The 13,493-nt window shown below is 52.8% G+C and overlaps 1 protein-coding gene across 1 annotated transcript in view; it reads left to right on the top strand.

The window, feature by feature from the left end:
- PLXNA2 (plexin A2) overlaps window positions 1-13,493 on the top strand; it is a 177,512-nt gene that overhangs the window by 130,687 nt on the left and 33,332 nt on the right. Inside the window, exons 13-16 of the mRNA XM_074925739.1 lie at window positions 1,326-1,477; window positions 5,367-5,484; window positions 9,015-9,151; window positions 12,976-13,143. Of these exons, the coding sequence (XP_074781840.1) occupies window positions 1,326-1,477; window positions 5,367-5,484; window positions 9,015-9,151; window positions 12,976-13,143 (575 nt within the window). The remainder of the gene's footprint in view (window positions 1-1,325; window positions 1,478-5,366; window positions 5,485-9,014; window positions 9,152-12,975; window positions 13,144-13,493) is intronic.

The raw sequence follows: 13,493 nt of genomic DNA, 5'->3' as shown, positions 1-13,493 counted from the left end.
GAGGTGCAGGAGAGAGGGAGGTGGAAATCAAAGCACAGGCAGAGGAAGGAGGTGGAGGTTTGGTGTACGGGGCAGGTCCTGGCTCTGCTGGAGCGGGTGAAGCCCAGCACGTGTGGCCAAATTTGAGAGCAGCAGCTTAGAGAGGTGGAGAGCAAGAAACAAAGAATGGTGGGTGTGTGTGAGGGAGAAGGACGATGCCTTCAGCTGGGATTTGAAAGGCAGGGAGGTGCTGAGGGGAGCTGGGAGCCGCAGCAGCGATGGGGAACGGGGGTGTCCTGACGGCGCTCGCAGTTCGCACTGGGGGGGGGGACGGGGTAGACGTGCCCCGTGGCGCTGGAGAGTGCAGGGGGTCCCACAAGAGCTGCATTAGGGTGCACTCAGGTGGCCAGGCCGTGCTCTCGTGATGGGGCTGGGGTTTTGCCACCTTCCTAACCCGCTCACGTCCAGGGAGCCACGAGCCCTTAAGAAGGTGAAAGAAAAGCAGCCATCCATCTGGAAACGCCAAGGAAAAGGGTTTGAAGAGCTCGAGTCTTGCCAAAGACAAGGGTGGAACAAACAAGCGTAAACAAGATTTATCTATTAAATTAATTAAATTGCATTATTATGGATTATGTTTATTTATCGATAACAGCTGTAGCATGGGGAAGATTAGTAACTCACCCAAGAGCGACAACAGGCTGGTGGTAGATTCAGGACAACTATTTGAGAGTCTTGGGTCCAAATTTTGTGACTATGCATTATTGTAATTTATACTCCTAATTGAAGAGGATATTGTCCTTAATGAAAGTCTATAGAAGCAGAATGATTATGGCTGAGGCAGGCTATAAACAGGCAGCTTTAAAGCACACACCTCACCCTTTAACATTTCTAAGTCATTTGAGGTGCCAACTTGCTAATAAAATGTGACATTAACGTTCAGAGAACAGCCAAGGCAGAAGTTAAAGTTCTCCAAAGCAGCAGGCTACTTCTGGAAGGTGACTTACCATCTTCTGTATATATAAAAAAGGAGCCAGACTTATCCTGCAAGGCTTTCTGGGCGATGGCAGTGCCTACACCCCTCGGCCAGCTCAGGGACCTCGATGTCCTCTCCTGGAGCGCAGCACAGATGGATTTCAGTATCCTTGGGCTCCTCCAAGACATCCAGAGGAGTCATGAGAAGGTGGCACTGACGTGGCTTGGCAGCAGGAGCAGGTGGAGGTGGCAGCACTCAGCCCCTCTGCGCATCCTGCAAATAAAAAGGCTGTTTCTAAGCCAGGTGTGGGGCTGAAGCAGCGCGGGTGTTGTGGGGACACCAGCTCAACTTCCCTTGCTTTGTTTCCTTCTAGATCCTGACAGTGTCAGGCCCCCCAGAAGGAGGGACGAGGGTGACCATCCGTGGCGTGAACCTGGGCCTGGATTTCTCCGAGATCGCCCACGGGGTGCAGGTTGCCGGGGTGCAGTGCACGCCCCTGCCCGAGCACTACGTCGTCGCAGAACAGTGAGTGGCCTCGCGGAGCTGAGCCGGCCCCGCCACGGGTCCCCGGGGCTGGGCACCCTGCACGGAGCCTCTTCCCTGGCCCCCAGCAAAGGTGCAGGAGGCCAGGAACTCATCCAGACCCCTGCAGCATCTCTCCACCCTGCAGGGGGGGGCTCTGGAGGTGGATGGTGCCTGGACCAGGGCATGCCGTTCCCACACAGGGATGAGGTGCCTGGGTGCTCTCTGCGGGGGTTAAGCAGCCCTTTAAGCTTTCATTAAGTGTTTTGTTTCCTTCCACACCGAGGTTCCTGCTTTGCTAAGCAACTTTTCTGATGAGCACCTTGCTGTTGACGCTGAGCCTCTCTGCCCCCTCTGCTCCCCATCGCACTTGAAATTCAGCCGGCGCCGCCGCCTGCACGCAGCCATTTGTTAGGCCGGTGAGGCGGTGACAGCCGCTTAATCCGAATGGGCCTCTGCTGGAGTCAATTCATTTATTTCACTAAGAAAAATGTCAACCAAAAATTAGAAAATAGGCATGTTACAGAGGACGGGCAAATAAACCTCCTGAAGTGACACATGCTCCTGTTGCGGTCTGGAGGGGGGGGCTGTTCTGGTGTAGCCGAGGTGCTGAGGGGTGTGTTGGGGTCATTTGAGGAGGGCAGGAGAGGAGCAGTGCGTGATGTCTCCCCTTGGGTTGTCCAATCTCTCCTGCTGAGGAGCAGGGTCCTGGCTGCTTGTGGTCAGGGTGGGGGAGCCTGGGCCCCGCGAGTGATCCCGGCAGCAGGGTCTGCCCCAGCCTGAGGAGCAGCTCAACAGGCGGTGGAATGCACTTGGTGGATCCCGGGCAGAGCGGAGGGACCTGTCACTGACACACGTTGGCGTTGGTTTGGTTTTTGCTCGCTCCTTGTCTTTGTTTCCCCATCTGTAAGATGGACATGACATTAATGTCCCCTTCCGACCAGCGAGGAGGAGGATGGTGCGGTATCTCGGTGCACCGTGCGGGATGAAGGGCGCTGTGGGCCTGCAGAGCATCGCGGGTGTTACTGCGGGAACGGCTCCGAGCGCTGCACCAACAGCACTGTCACTGCTAGTGGTTTGGGCTGCTCTGCTGAGCAGTATTTTGTTTTAGTTTATTTTTCAAATAAAGGATGGAAGATTATAAAATTATCCTCCTTTGATGATATGAAACCCTGATTTTATAATCATGACTCTAATTACGGCTCTTGAGCTTTCAAAGTTTGTTAACATCATTAAAACATTTACCCTGGGCAGATAACAGCAAGCGTTAGCATGAGAGCTGCCTTTTAAAGATGAATACAGATAAAAGGACCCTCTTAAGGGTTCTGTGGGCAGACTGAATTCCAAGACTGTAATGACTCACCATATGCTCCAGCCACGCAATCTATCAGCCAGCAATTAGGTTAATGTTGGTGAAAGGGCCACTTAGCCCAGCAATCAGCACCCTACAGCTCTGCCGAATGCATCATTTTGTAACAAGGTACCTGCTGGGAATTTGGCTTTTATCAGGAATCCGGATCAGGTGTAGCAGGTCGCCCCGTGCCCCATCCTGTGCCCCATCACGCCTGGTATTGTACGGCAGCTGATCCTTTACGGGCAAAATAGTTGAGTCTTTGGTGTTTCTTCCCATATATAGTGCTTGGTGTATCCTTGCTTCTTGTGGGATAAAACCTCCACTCCTCTTCTGCCCATGAGGGGTCAGGGATCACTTCACCTTGCTTTGTTTGCCTGCGGGCTGGCAGGAGCAGAGATCACTGCTCCCACGTGCCAGTCCCCCACCCTAACCCCCAGCCCAGCAGCGCAGAGACCCTGCCTGCTCGCCCCACTGCCCATCTGCAGAAGTAATGAAATAATAGAGGAGAGAGGAGCATGGGCAATGTCTGGCTGAAAGGCAGGGAGAGGAGCACGTGGCAGATTAAGGCACACAGCTGAGATGCTTCGGCTCCTGTTCTCCAAAGGCAGTGTCTCTCTCTGAGCAACCCGGTTTGATGTGCAGCAATAAGGACTTTCACGTTACAGCTCTTTACCAGCATGTATGTATTTCATTAGGGCCTCCTGGCATCACCTGCGCGTGCTGTCGGCAGGTTCTTTTTCCCTTTTGTCTTTATTTTATTTAATGCTGCTGAAGGCAGCTGAAACGCTGCCTTCTCAAATTGGAGCCTTTTATGCATTTGCACGCGATCGGCAGAAGAGTGAGCGTTTCCCTGCTGCTCTGCAAGAGCCCCGTCAGCCTCCCCGGGGAGGGAGGGATGCTCTGGCTCTTCTCTGCTCTCGCTCTCAGGGACAGACACCAACAAGTGTCTCATCACTCATGTTGCTGCATCCCCAGCCCTGAGGCAGGTTACTCCTGTCCTGAGGTTCCTTGTGCCTCACAGGATGCTCTTGAATTTGTCTTTCCAGTGTTGCCGTGAGAGCGAGCAGCATCCATCCCCTTTAGGTGCAGCTGGAGAGCCCTTTGCAAACCTCCCTCAGGCCTCCTGGCACTTCGCTGGTCTCATCTCCAGTAGGCGTTATGCATTCCCAGTGCCCTGGGATGTTTGGATTACAGGGTGCAGAATGAGGGTTTCCCCATCTTCCAGCCTGGCCCGCTGTGGTTAACCCCAGCAGTTCTCCTGCTTTTACGGCTTTCCCTTCCTCGGGACGTGCCCACAGGGCTGAGCTGGGCCACGTGAGGAGCACGACATCGATGTCTTCTGGTGCCACGAGCTCCTTTTACCAGCATCGGCGTGTTCTGTGTGGGCCGCTGCTCCCCATGGCTGTCGCTGTCATCCCCGGGCAGGTGTCGTGGGTGGGGGGTTTAGGTCGCTGGAAGGATTGCTCTTAAAGGTGATGGCAAAAGTGGCTTTAAAATGATGTTGTAAAAGCACGACGTAACAGAGTTCAGTGGCGAGGTTCACCGTTACTGCACGGCACAATCATCTGAGCAGTGATTCAGAACTGTCGAGGCACAAATCAAAGTGACCAAGTGAAATCAAGGTTACCAAAATCAAAGTTACCAAGACAAAGGCAAGGTTACCAAGTCTCAAACCAAGGTTACCATACTGCAGGGTGGTGCGTGACATCGGTCGCTTACCAAGGACCTGCCGCGGGTGACAGGTCTCTGTGCCTCAGGGATCAGCCTTGGGAGGTTTCCCAGCCCGAGGGGACATCGCCGTGCAGCCGGGCTGCCCCCAGGGAGAGCTCGGGCTCTCGTATTAGCCCTTATTAGTCTCATATGAGCCCTTAGGTCTCATATTTATGGAATAAAGTGGTTGGCTCCTAGTCAGATCACATGCGGTGAGAAAGGTTTGCATGAGACTCCTCGTACCCACGAATTTCTTTGTTCCTTGATAAACGAGGCTTGGAAAAACCACGTTAATCCCACGGTCAGTGATCCAGGCTCATGCACCGACGCTCACTGGGTCACTCCGCTCCTTTGTGGGTTTGCGGAGAGTGGATTGAAACTAAAGGAGTTCTTGGCCCGGCTATGGCGCAGGCCTCTCCCTCCTTTGGAGCCCGTAGCAAACCACCCCTAGTTCGGTTAAGGGGTTGAGTGCATCCGTCACAGCAGGCTTTCCAGTTTTGATTAACTGGGAGACTGCAGTGTGAGCTGTTCCCTTAATGAACTCATCTGTTACTCTAAGGACTTCGCACTCACTTTGCTACTGGCTAATATATTGCCATTAGTGCTCTGCTTTGCTCTGGAGTTTACAGCTTGTAATAATTATGTCTAATTTTGATTTTTTTTTCCTTAAATTACTACATGAGGTAAAAATAGACTCAGTAATTAACTACTTCTAAAGAGGCAGATATCAAAGTTAAAGAGGGGTGAAAAAAAAGAGAAGGAAAAAAGCTGCACAGGGCACCGTTTGCACCTCCTGCCAAAGCCTCACTGGGTCATTTCTGCTTCCAGGATCGTCTGTGAAATGGGGCAGGCGCTTCCAGGGATCAGCTCCGGCCCAGTGCTCCTGTGCATCGGAGAGTGCAAGCCCGAGTTCACGGCCAAGTCCACGCAGCAGTACATGTTCGTGGTGAGTGTCCTGCCGAGGGGAGGAGGGGGCAGCACACGTCCTCCCTGGGAACAGCCGGGCTCTGCGGCTGCGTGTATCGAAGGGATGAGGTTCAACACCGGAACACAATCCCAAAATTGCCATTTTTTTTTCCTGATGCTTTCCCCACGGCATTGCACAATTGCTTGGTAGCCCAGTCAACGAGCCCAGTTTTCAGGATCTAGAGCTTGCACTGCTCGACAGAATAAATTTATGTTTATGTTATGGATTTATGTGGGAACCTAAACCCAAGGATTCCCACAGCGCTCGGTTTCAGCTCTGCACCTCCAAAATAGTGATAACGCTCCAAATTGCTAGGCTCGGTTACTCCTTGCAGAGTGCATTGTTGTGATCCCAGCAGGAGCGTTACACAAAGCGTAACTTTGTTCCGTACCTGAGGACGTTCTGTGCGTGACGCGTTGCCAAGGAGCTGGCGTTAGCACTCAGAAGTTTCCTTTGTTTGCAATGGACGTTGTTACTTTGGTGCTTAGTTAATGGGGCTGAATCTAGGGCGCTGTTTCTTGCTGGATTTGAAGATGTTTCTGTACATATGTGTCTGCACGTACAGGCACCAGTAGCCCTTTTTGCAAGAACACAGAATCACACAACAGGAGAGCAAGCGCCAGAGTCTGTCCTACTGCCACACGGGTACTGATCTCCTGCTGGAAACTTAGTTTTAATCAACAGCCTGTGAAACCTCAATATACCTGAGTTAGTTTCTGTGTCTATAGATTTAATTTTTTTATCGTGATGCCCTTTGGGATAGAAAGTTAATTCTGGGATTTTTTTTAATTTTTATTTTCCCTCCCAGGATGATGGTTCAGCGTAACGGAGAGCTGCTCTTTGGGTTGGTGGGCTTCTGTTGGTTGAGTGGGTCCTTTCTTTCTGTTGGTTAATTAGCAGCCTTTTGATTCATAAACTTAGAAGTCACAGCTGAGGTTTCTCATATCTCCAGTTTTCCTTAAACAGGGCACTTCATCCAGCAACATTGATTTTGTGCTTAGTGGAATCTGTATGCAGGGAAATGCCAGCCCTTCCCAATTGTCCACAATTTGTAAACTAATTGAGAGATAAATCAGGCTAGCCCCTGCTACCCTACCCATGGTATGACGCCCTCTCCTGGGGTTTCATTCATTCCAGCAACACAGCAGGGGTGCAAAATATCACCGTATTTTCCTCAAATATGCCAGAAATGCCTCTGAGCATCCCAGGGCACTGCCAGTGCAGTCCCCAGCTTTGCTGTTATTGAAGGGCAGGTTCCCACGTGACACGAGGAGGATGCTCTCTCTTGCTTTGTGTGAAATAATAACCAGGAGCCAGTGGAAGGCAACTGTGGAGATGAATCTTGGAGTCGTACCTTGCAGCAACCTGGTGAGCATTTGCCCACCGTTATCATCCTTTGCATTGTTGCTTCTGATTCCTAGCACTTACCCTGATTATATCGTTTCTTTTTCGCAGGCATCTAAAACTTCTAGCACATCATTTCCTTTTGTTAGGTGGCCTCTATTTTTCTCTTTAGCGCCGCCACAAATTCCATTACAGCCGGTTTTTGCCATTAAAGTCAGTAGTAAAATTGATTGGTACCTTAAAGCAGAGCTCTGTTCTGACCCTGAGAGGGTTCATGCCTTGGTGAGCTCATCTGGTCCCTGACACTGTGCAGGAGCGATGCTGTCACCTTAATTACACCCGTTTTATCTGGGGAGGTGGAACCTTGGAGCTACTTTGGATCTGTAAATCTGTCATAATTATCACAAAATCATGAGTTGAAGATGGAAAATTCTTACTCAGCTCTCAGGTTTTCATCCAATGCTGGCCTCACCCCAGCCTTGGGAGTTTTTGCAGGTCTGTAGGAGCCCTCAGCTTTCCTGTCTTTCCCTTGTTTACAAGAATGACTGCGTGGGGTTACAGCCTGAGTTTCTATTTTTGGCAATGCTTTGAATTTCCAAGGATTGCAGTGCTTAGACAAGGTGATGCTCACACCAGAAACAGCAAGATGCTTGTAACCAGGAGATGCTTGCAGTTGCTTTTGAATGCAGAGGAGGGCTGTGCTTTCCAGCCTGCCTGCAGCTCTGTCACTGGTGTGTGTATGGGAGCTGCTGGGCCTCGGGGACGTGTTAAATAACTGCTGCTTTCTGTCCCCAGGCTCCCACGAGCAAAGTGGCCCCAGGGATGGAGCTGGAGGAGGAGGGAGCTCTCGCTGTCTGGAGCGTTCACAGTGTTGCAGCTTGTTCCTAACTCACCTTGGGAGCGGTTGCCAGGGTTGGGCTGGAGACTAAAGGAGGTTTTTGATGGGCGATCATACGCTGAGCATCCCTTGGAGGTTTTTTTGCATTCTGGAATCACTCATCTTGGTTGTATGAAATGCTCCCGAGCCTACTCAGTGTAACCGTTGCTATTGCCATTCCGATTGTCTGGTATTGTCATTAGCTGGGGTAATCATAGAATATCCTGAGTTGGAAAGGACCTGCGAGGATCATCGAGTCCAACTCCTGACCCCAGCTGGGATAAGAGCTGTGAGCAGACCATGAGCAGTTGAAGGACGAGTCTTTCCCTCCCGTAGTATTACTCCATAATTACCCACAACAGGGTGGATTGTGTGTTTTTCTCTGGTCTGTTCAGGACTCAGGGGTCAAACAGGCTTTTGGTCTTAAGCTGCTTTGGCAAATGCTGTGACACCCAGAAAACACAGGTTGCATTGTGAAAACAGTAGAAAAAAACAGGACAAACACATGGAGCTGCCAAGCAGGTGGTACCAGGGGAGTGGAGCTGGGAGGCTGCCAGCCTTTGCAGATGAGAGTCATAAAGAGGGTAATGTGAAAGCATTAGTAAAACAATTTGGTAATATCCACTGATTGAAAACAAATAAAAAGGTACCTGCTTTCTGCAAATTCTATTAAGGGGAATAAATATCTACCCCGGTGCAAGGCAGGATAAAGACGTGGCATTGCTGCAATAATATCGCCGATAAAATGTCGGGTGGGATCTGTGTTTGCCCACCAAGGACATCTTTCCATCAGCAATGGGAAGCAGGCTCTGCCCCCTCAATACTGTCGCTGGTGGTTCCTATTAAGCTGGTGCTGCCTTTTGCTGAGGTCGTGCAGTATTTCCCATTATCCAGCCCTGGTGGGGTTTTTTGATGCTTTGCCACGTTGGCAAACTTTAAACATTTGGGTTCAAATTTCCATTGTGGCAATTTGCTTGGCTTGGGATATCTTTATGAAATTGCAGTGCAGACAGCTTACCTTTGTTTCTGAACAAAGTTGACGGTAAATATACAATTTTGCTGAGGCTTAAACGTGCAGTTGTTTTGTTGAGGTGCACCTCTCTTCCAGAAGTGGGTTTGAAACTGTAGCAGGCGATTTGTCAGATGCCCAGGACACAACCTTCTTTTTCTTTTCCCTTTTAAAAAGGATATCCCCACCCAGCCAAAGCCTGAAGATCCTTGGGGGAAGGTGCTGACAGCTCCCCTCACAGCAGGCAGGAGCTCTGACTTTGTCCTTTTCTTTCTCCAGACCCCAGCGGTGAGTTTTCTGAATCCCAGCCGCGGGCCGGAGTCGGGAGGGACCATGGTGACCATCTCCGGGCACTACCTGGGAGCCGGCAGCCGCGTGTCCGTGCTCCTGGGGAACCAGACCTGCGAATTCTACGGGTAAGGGGCTGAGCCGGGCCAGCACGGGCTCCGGCCACGCACGTCCTGTTACCAGGGCTGCACCACACGTATCTTCTGTAGCTGAACCTGCAGCCACGGCAAAATTCATCTGGCAACCCCTGAAGGCTCCCATTCCCTCTTTTATTACGTGAAACCATCTTCTATTATGTCTGAGCCTTGCTTGGCAAGGGGTGGGACTGCATCGCTCTAAGTGCTGCCCATTATTTCATTTTAATGCTGTTACGATGTTAACTGGTCCAAAAATCTCCAGCAAACATCCCTGCGATTGTAAAATGTTTATAGTAGTCATCAGTACTTGCCCCCAGCTTTGTTGACCTGAAGAAAATGTAACGTTTATAAGAAACGTCTAGTTTCTCCCTTCACAGATCAGCAGCTTTGCATTACGTTTATGGCAGCTGGTGCTGCAGGTACCTCAACCTCCCAGAAGGGGTTGTGAGCGAGGGGTGGGCTTCTGCGTGCAGAGCGAAGCGGGGATCTGCACGCGCCTGCTGCTGAGCAACTTGCGCAGCCATCAGTCTCCTCTGGGATTTCTCTGGCAAATTTGCTTTTTACCCAGCAGTGTAAACACAAGAGTTGACATTTGCAGGGTTTAATGGGTTTTCTTGGGGCTTAGTTAAAAAAAGATACATGCAGTATACATCTGTGTGCATCCCGTACACATCTGTGCCCCGCAGCGGCTGGCAGGATGCGTTTCATAGTGTGGGCGCAGCCTGTGTGGGAGCCAAGCAAAGGGCTGTGATGTGCAAAGGGATTCTGCCCCTCGGATCTTCACTCGGGCTTCCCAGGAGGACCCGAGGAGGTGTCAGGGAAAGTAAAGACCCCTGGAGGTGAATTTTTCAGCTGGAAGACTGAGAGGTTCTCCGACACGGGAGCTGAGGGCGATCAGATGTGGGAGCATGTTGATATTAGCAGTGCTGGTTCTACATCCATCCTAGAACGGGGCTTCAGGAGGTCTGGACGTGCCGAGGTCTTCAAGTGCAGATCAGTTCTCCAGGTGCTGAGCACTGTAACCGATCCATCAAGATTTCTTCCTGTTTCCGAAGCGAAGATGCCAGATTGCTTCCTCAGATGCAGGCGGGTAACGGCGTTGCCACCACCAGAAGCAGCCTGCGAGCTGGCCTGAGAGCAGAACCAGCCCTGGAATTATAATCCCTTAAGTATATGATTATATTCAGGCAACCTGCAGATCCTGACCTGCCAAACCCGGACGAGTTTTGAATTCTCTGTATGTTCTAATTACAGCAGGCAAGCAGAAACTTAAACAAAGCAAGTGGCAGTGTATGAATGGCACCATCCTTCATGCGGGGTCACGCTGTGCACTTTGTTTTGCTTGGACTGTTTTGAGGCAACGAACTTCGATTGTACTCGAGGGTGTGGGGGAGCCTGATTAGATGAAGCAGTTTCTAATGAGATTCACTCTAATTACAGCTTCCTCTATTCTCCCCTCTCTGATCGGAGGAGTGGGTAGATTCACCATGACGACATAATAATAGCACAGAAAGCTAATTAACTGATCACAGGGAGCTGCGAGCAGCTCTGCCAGCGGTGATGCGTCACTCTGGATCTCACGCCAGAGCTAAGCAGGCGCGGTGGAGTCTGGCAGGGCAGAGCAGGCAGCAGCTCTCCAGCTGCACGGGCATGCACGGGAACACTGAGAATCAGCAGGGAGGGTGGAGAAACGCGCTCCCTGCACAAGGATGCCTTCGTGGTTAAATTAAACCTAGGTGGAGAGTGAGAATAAGATGAGGGAGAGAGGGAGGGAGGAGGAGTGTGGGAGGGGCTAGACAAGTAATTGCATCGATAGAAACAGTCATGTCCAGTTTGTCTCCGATATTTTCAGAGGTTGTTTCTGTTCCCTGGGCGGTGGGGGCCAGGCATGCCAGGGTGTGAGCTGGGAACGTGGTGGTACCTGCTGTTCAATCCCCCCCTGAAATGCCCGGTGCCGGGGTGTGCCCGCACGCCTTCGGGAGGGTGGGGAGCGTGTGAGGGCCCTGGTAAGGGGAGCACACAGCACCCCCCTGCCCAGGAGAGGAAGGGGCTGTGCTGGGAGCAGAGCAGGGGCACGGCTGCCCTCCAGCCTCAGCTGTACAGGCACCTCCACGGGTTTCTCAGGAGGGGGAGGACGGCAAAGACCAGACGTTCAAGAGGGCCAATCTTTGATTTAATGCCAAACTGGCAGCGAGGTGCTGAAGACTTGCCTGCCTGCTCTCCTGGGAGAAGCCAAGACTAAATGAGCCACGGAAACAGCGTGGCCTTGTTGGTGAGCTGGGGGCAGGTTTGGGCAGGCGGGATAGCCCATGGGTGGCCGTGGAGGGACACTGGCCTTCCAGTGACATCAGTCCAGCACTTATCGGAGCAGCGCCCAGGCTCGCCACAGAGCTGTGAGGTTCCTCAGAGCATCACCCAGGCTCACTACAGAGCTGTGAGGTTCCTCAGAGCAGCGCCCAGGCTCACCACAGAGCTGTGAGGTTCTTCAGAGCAGCACCCAGGCTCACCACAGAGCTGTGAGGTTCCTCAGAGCAGCGCCCAGGCTCACCACAGAGCTGTGAGGTTCCTCAGAGCAGCGCCCAGGCTCACCACAGAGCTGTGAGGTTCTTCAGATCAGCACCCAGGCTCACCACAGAGCTGTGAGGTTCCTCAGAGCAGCGCCCAGGCTCACCACAGAGCTGTGAGGTTCCTCAGAGCAGCACCCAGGCTCACCACAGAGCTGTGAGGTTCCTCAGAGCAGCGCCCAGGCTCACCACAAAGCTGTGAGGTTCCTCAGAGCAGCACCCAGGCTCACCACAGAGCTGTGAGGTTCCTCAGAGCAGCGCCCAGGCTCACCACAGAGCTGTGAGGTTCCTCAGAGCAGCACCCAGGCTCACCACAGAGCTGTGAGGTTCTTCAGAGCAGCACCCAGGCTCACCACAGAGCTGTGAGGTTCTTCAGAGCAGCACCCAGGCTCACCACAGAGCTGTGAGGTTCCTCAGAGCAGCACCCAGGCTCGCCACAGAGCTGTGAGGTTCCTCAGAGCAGCGCCCAGGCTCACCACAGAGCTGTGAGGTTCCTCAGAGCAGCACCCAGGCTCACCACAGAGCTGTGAGGTTCCTCGCAGCTCTGTCCCAGCAGCAGGAGCAGCACCACTCGCTTCTCATATCCCTTCTCCATTCGTCCACCCACCAATGCCTTTGTGCTCTGGCAGCGCCTCGCTGCTGCGCCACCTTGACCTTCTCCGGGGCTCCCATGGAAGCAGATGGTCTGTTGTGTCCAGCCAGCGAGCGCCGAGGCCGAGGTCACCCCTGCTCTGACGGGGAGACAAAGCTGGAAGGCAGCGGTGACAGTGGCATCGCCCTTCCCAGGCGGGGGCTTCGTGGGCTCCATTATGCTCCTCACAAGGGCCCGTGTGTGCCGTGGTGTGGGGAGGGGAAGAATTTGGCTTTTGAGTGAGCTTATGCATCCCATTTAAAAGGCAGCCATCTGTTTTCACACGCCCAACAGAAGGCAGCGGGTTCACAGAGGGATGCGGGAGGCTGCAGTTTGGCACAAAGAGTAATTTCAGGGAGCCTGCGCCTCGCTCCTGGTGGGCAGGCAGAGTCCCCTCCCGCTCGGAGCTCCGTTCCCTCCCTCCCGTGGCAGTGAAGCCCTCCTGCCCATCTCGGGAGCTCATCCCCTTCGCAGGTGTCAGGGTCTGGGGATCAGCGATGGCTCAGCCTTTTAGCCAGCTGCCCCGCTGCAGCTGCACACCAGCGCCAGGACAAAGGGAGGTTTTCTGCCCCCGCGCTGTGACTGCCCAGTAACTCTTCCCCGGCTTCTCTCTTGCACAGGCGGTCCATGAACGAGATCGTCTGTGTGTCGGCCCCGTCAGCCCACGGCCTGGGGGCTGTTCACGTCTCCGTCAGCGTCGACCGGGCTCAGCTGGAGCGGACTTTGCTGTTCGAGTACATCGACGACCCGAAGGTGCAGCACATTGAACCCGAGTGGAGCATCGCCAGGTAACGCAGGGCTCTGACACCGGGTCCTCGGCAGCACGAGAGGAGCCAGCTCGCCTCGTCTGGGGCTTCTCTCACAGCCTACGCTCAGTGAGGCCAAAAGAGGGGCTTTTTGGGAATGCATGTCCCACCCAGCATCCTGGATTTGTCAGGGCTGGGCGCCTGCGGCGTTTGTGTTTTCCGAAAATCAGGTCCAGAGTTACTAAAGTAGTTGTGATTACCAAGGCAATTACAGCAGTAGCAGTCTGCCCGGAGATTCTGGGAGCGTGAATAAAGCCCCAAGATCACTCCCATCTGTTGAAGAAGTGCACAATTGCTCATTAAAGGCTCCTTCTTGTAGTCCTGGAATAAAA

Source organism: Athene noctua, chromosome 23, assembly GCF_965140245.1.
Source record: "Athene noctua chromosome 23, bAthNoc1.hap1.1, whole genome shotgun sequence".
NCBI lineage: Eukaryota > Metazoa > Chordata > Aves > Strigiformes > Strigidae > Athene > Athene noctua.
This window is presented reverse-complemented; position numbering and strand designations above follow the sequence as displayed.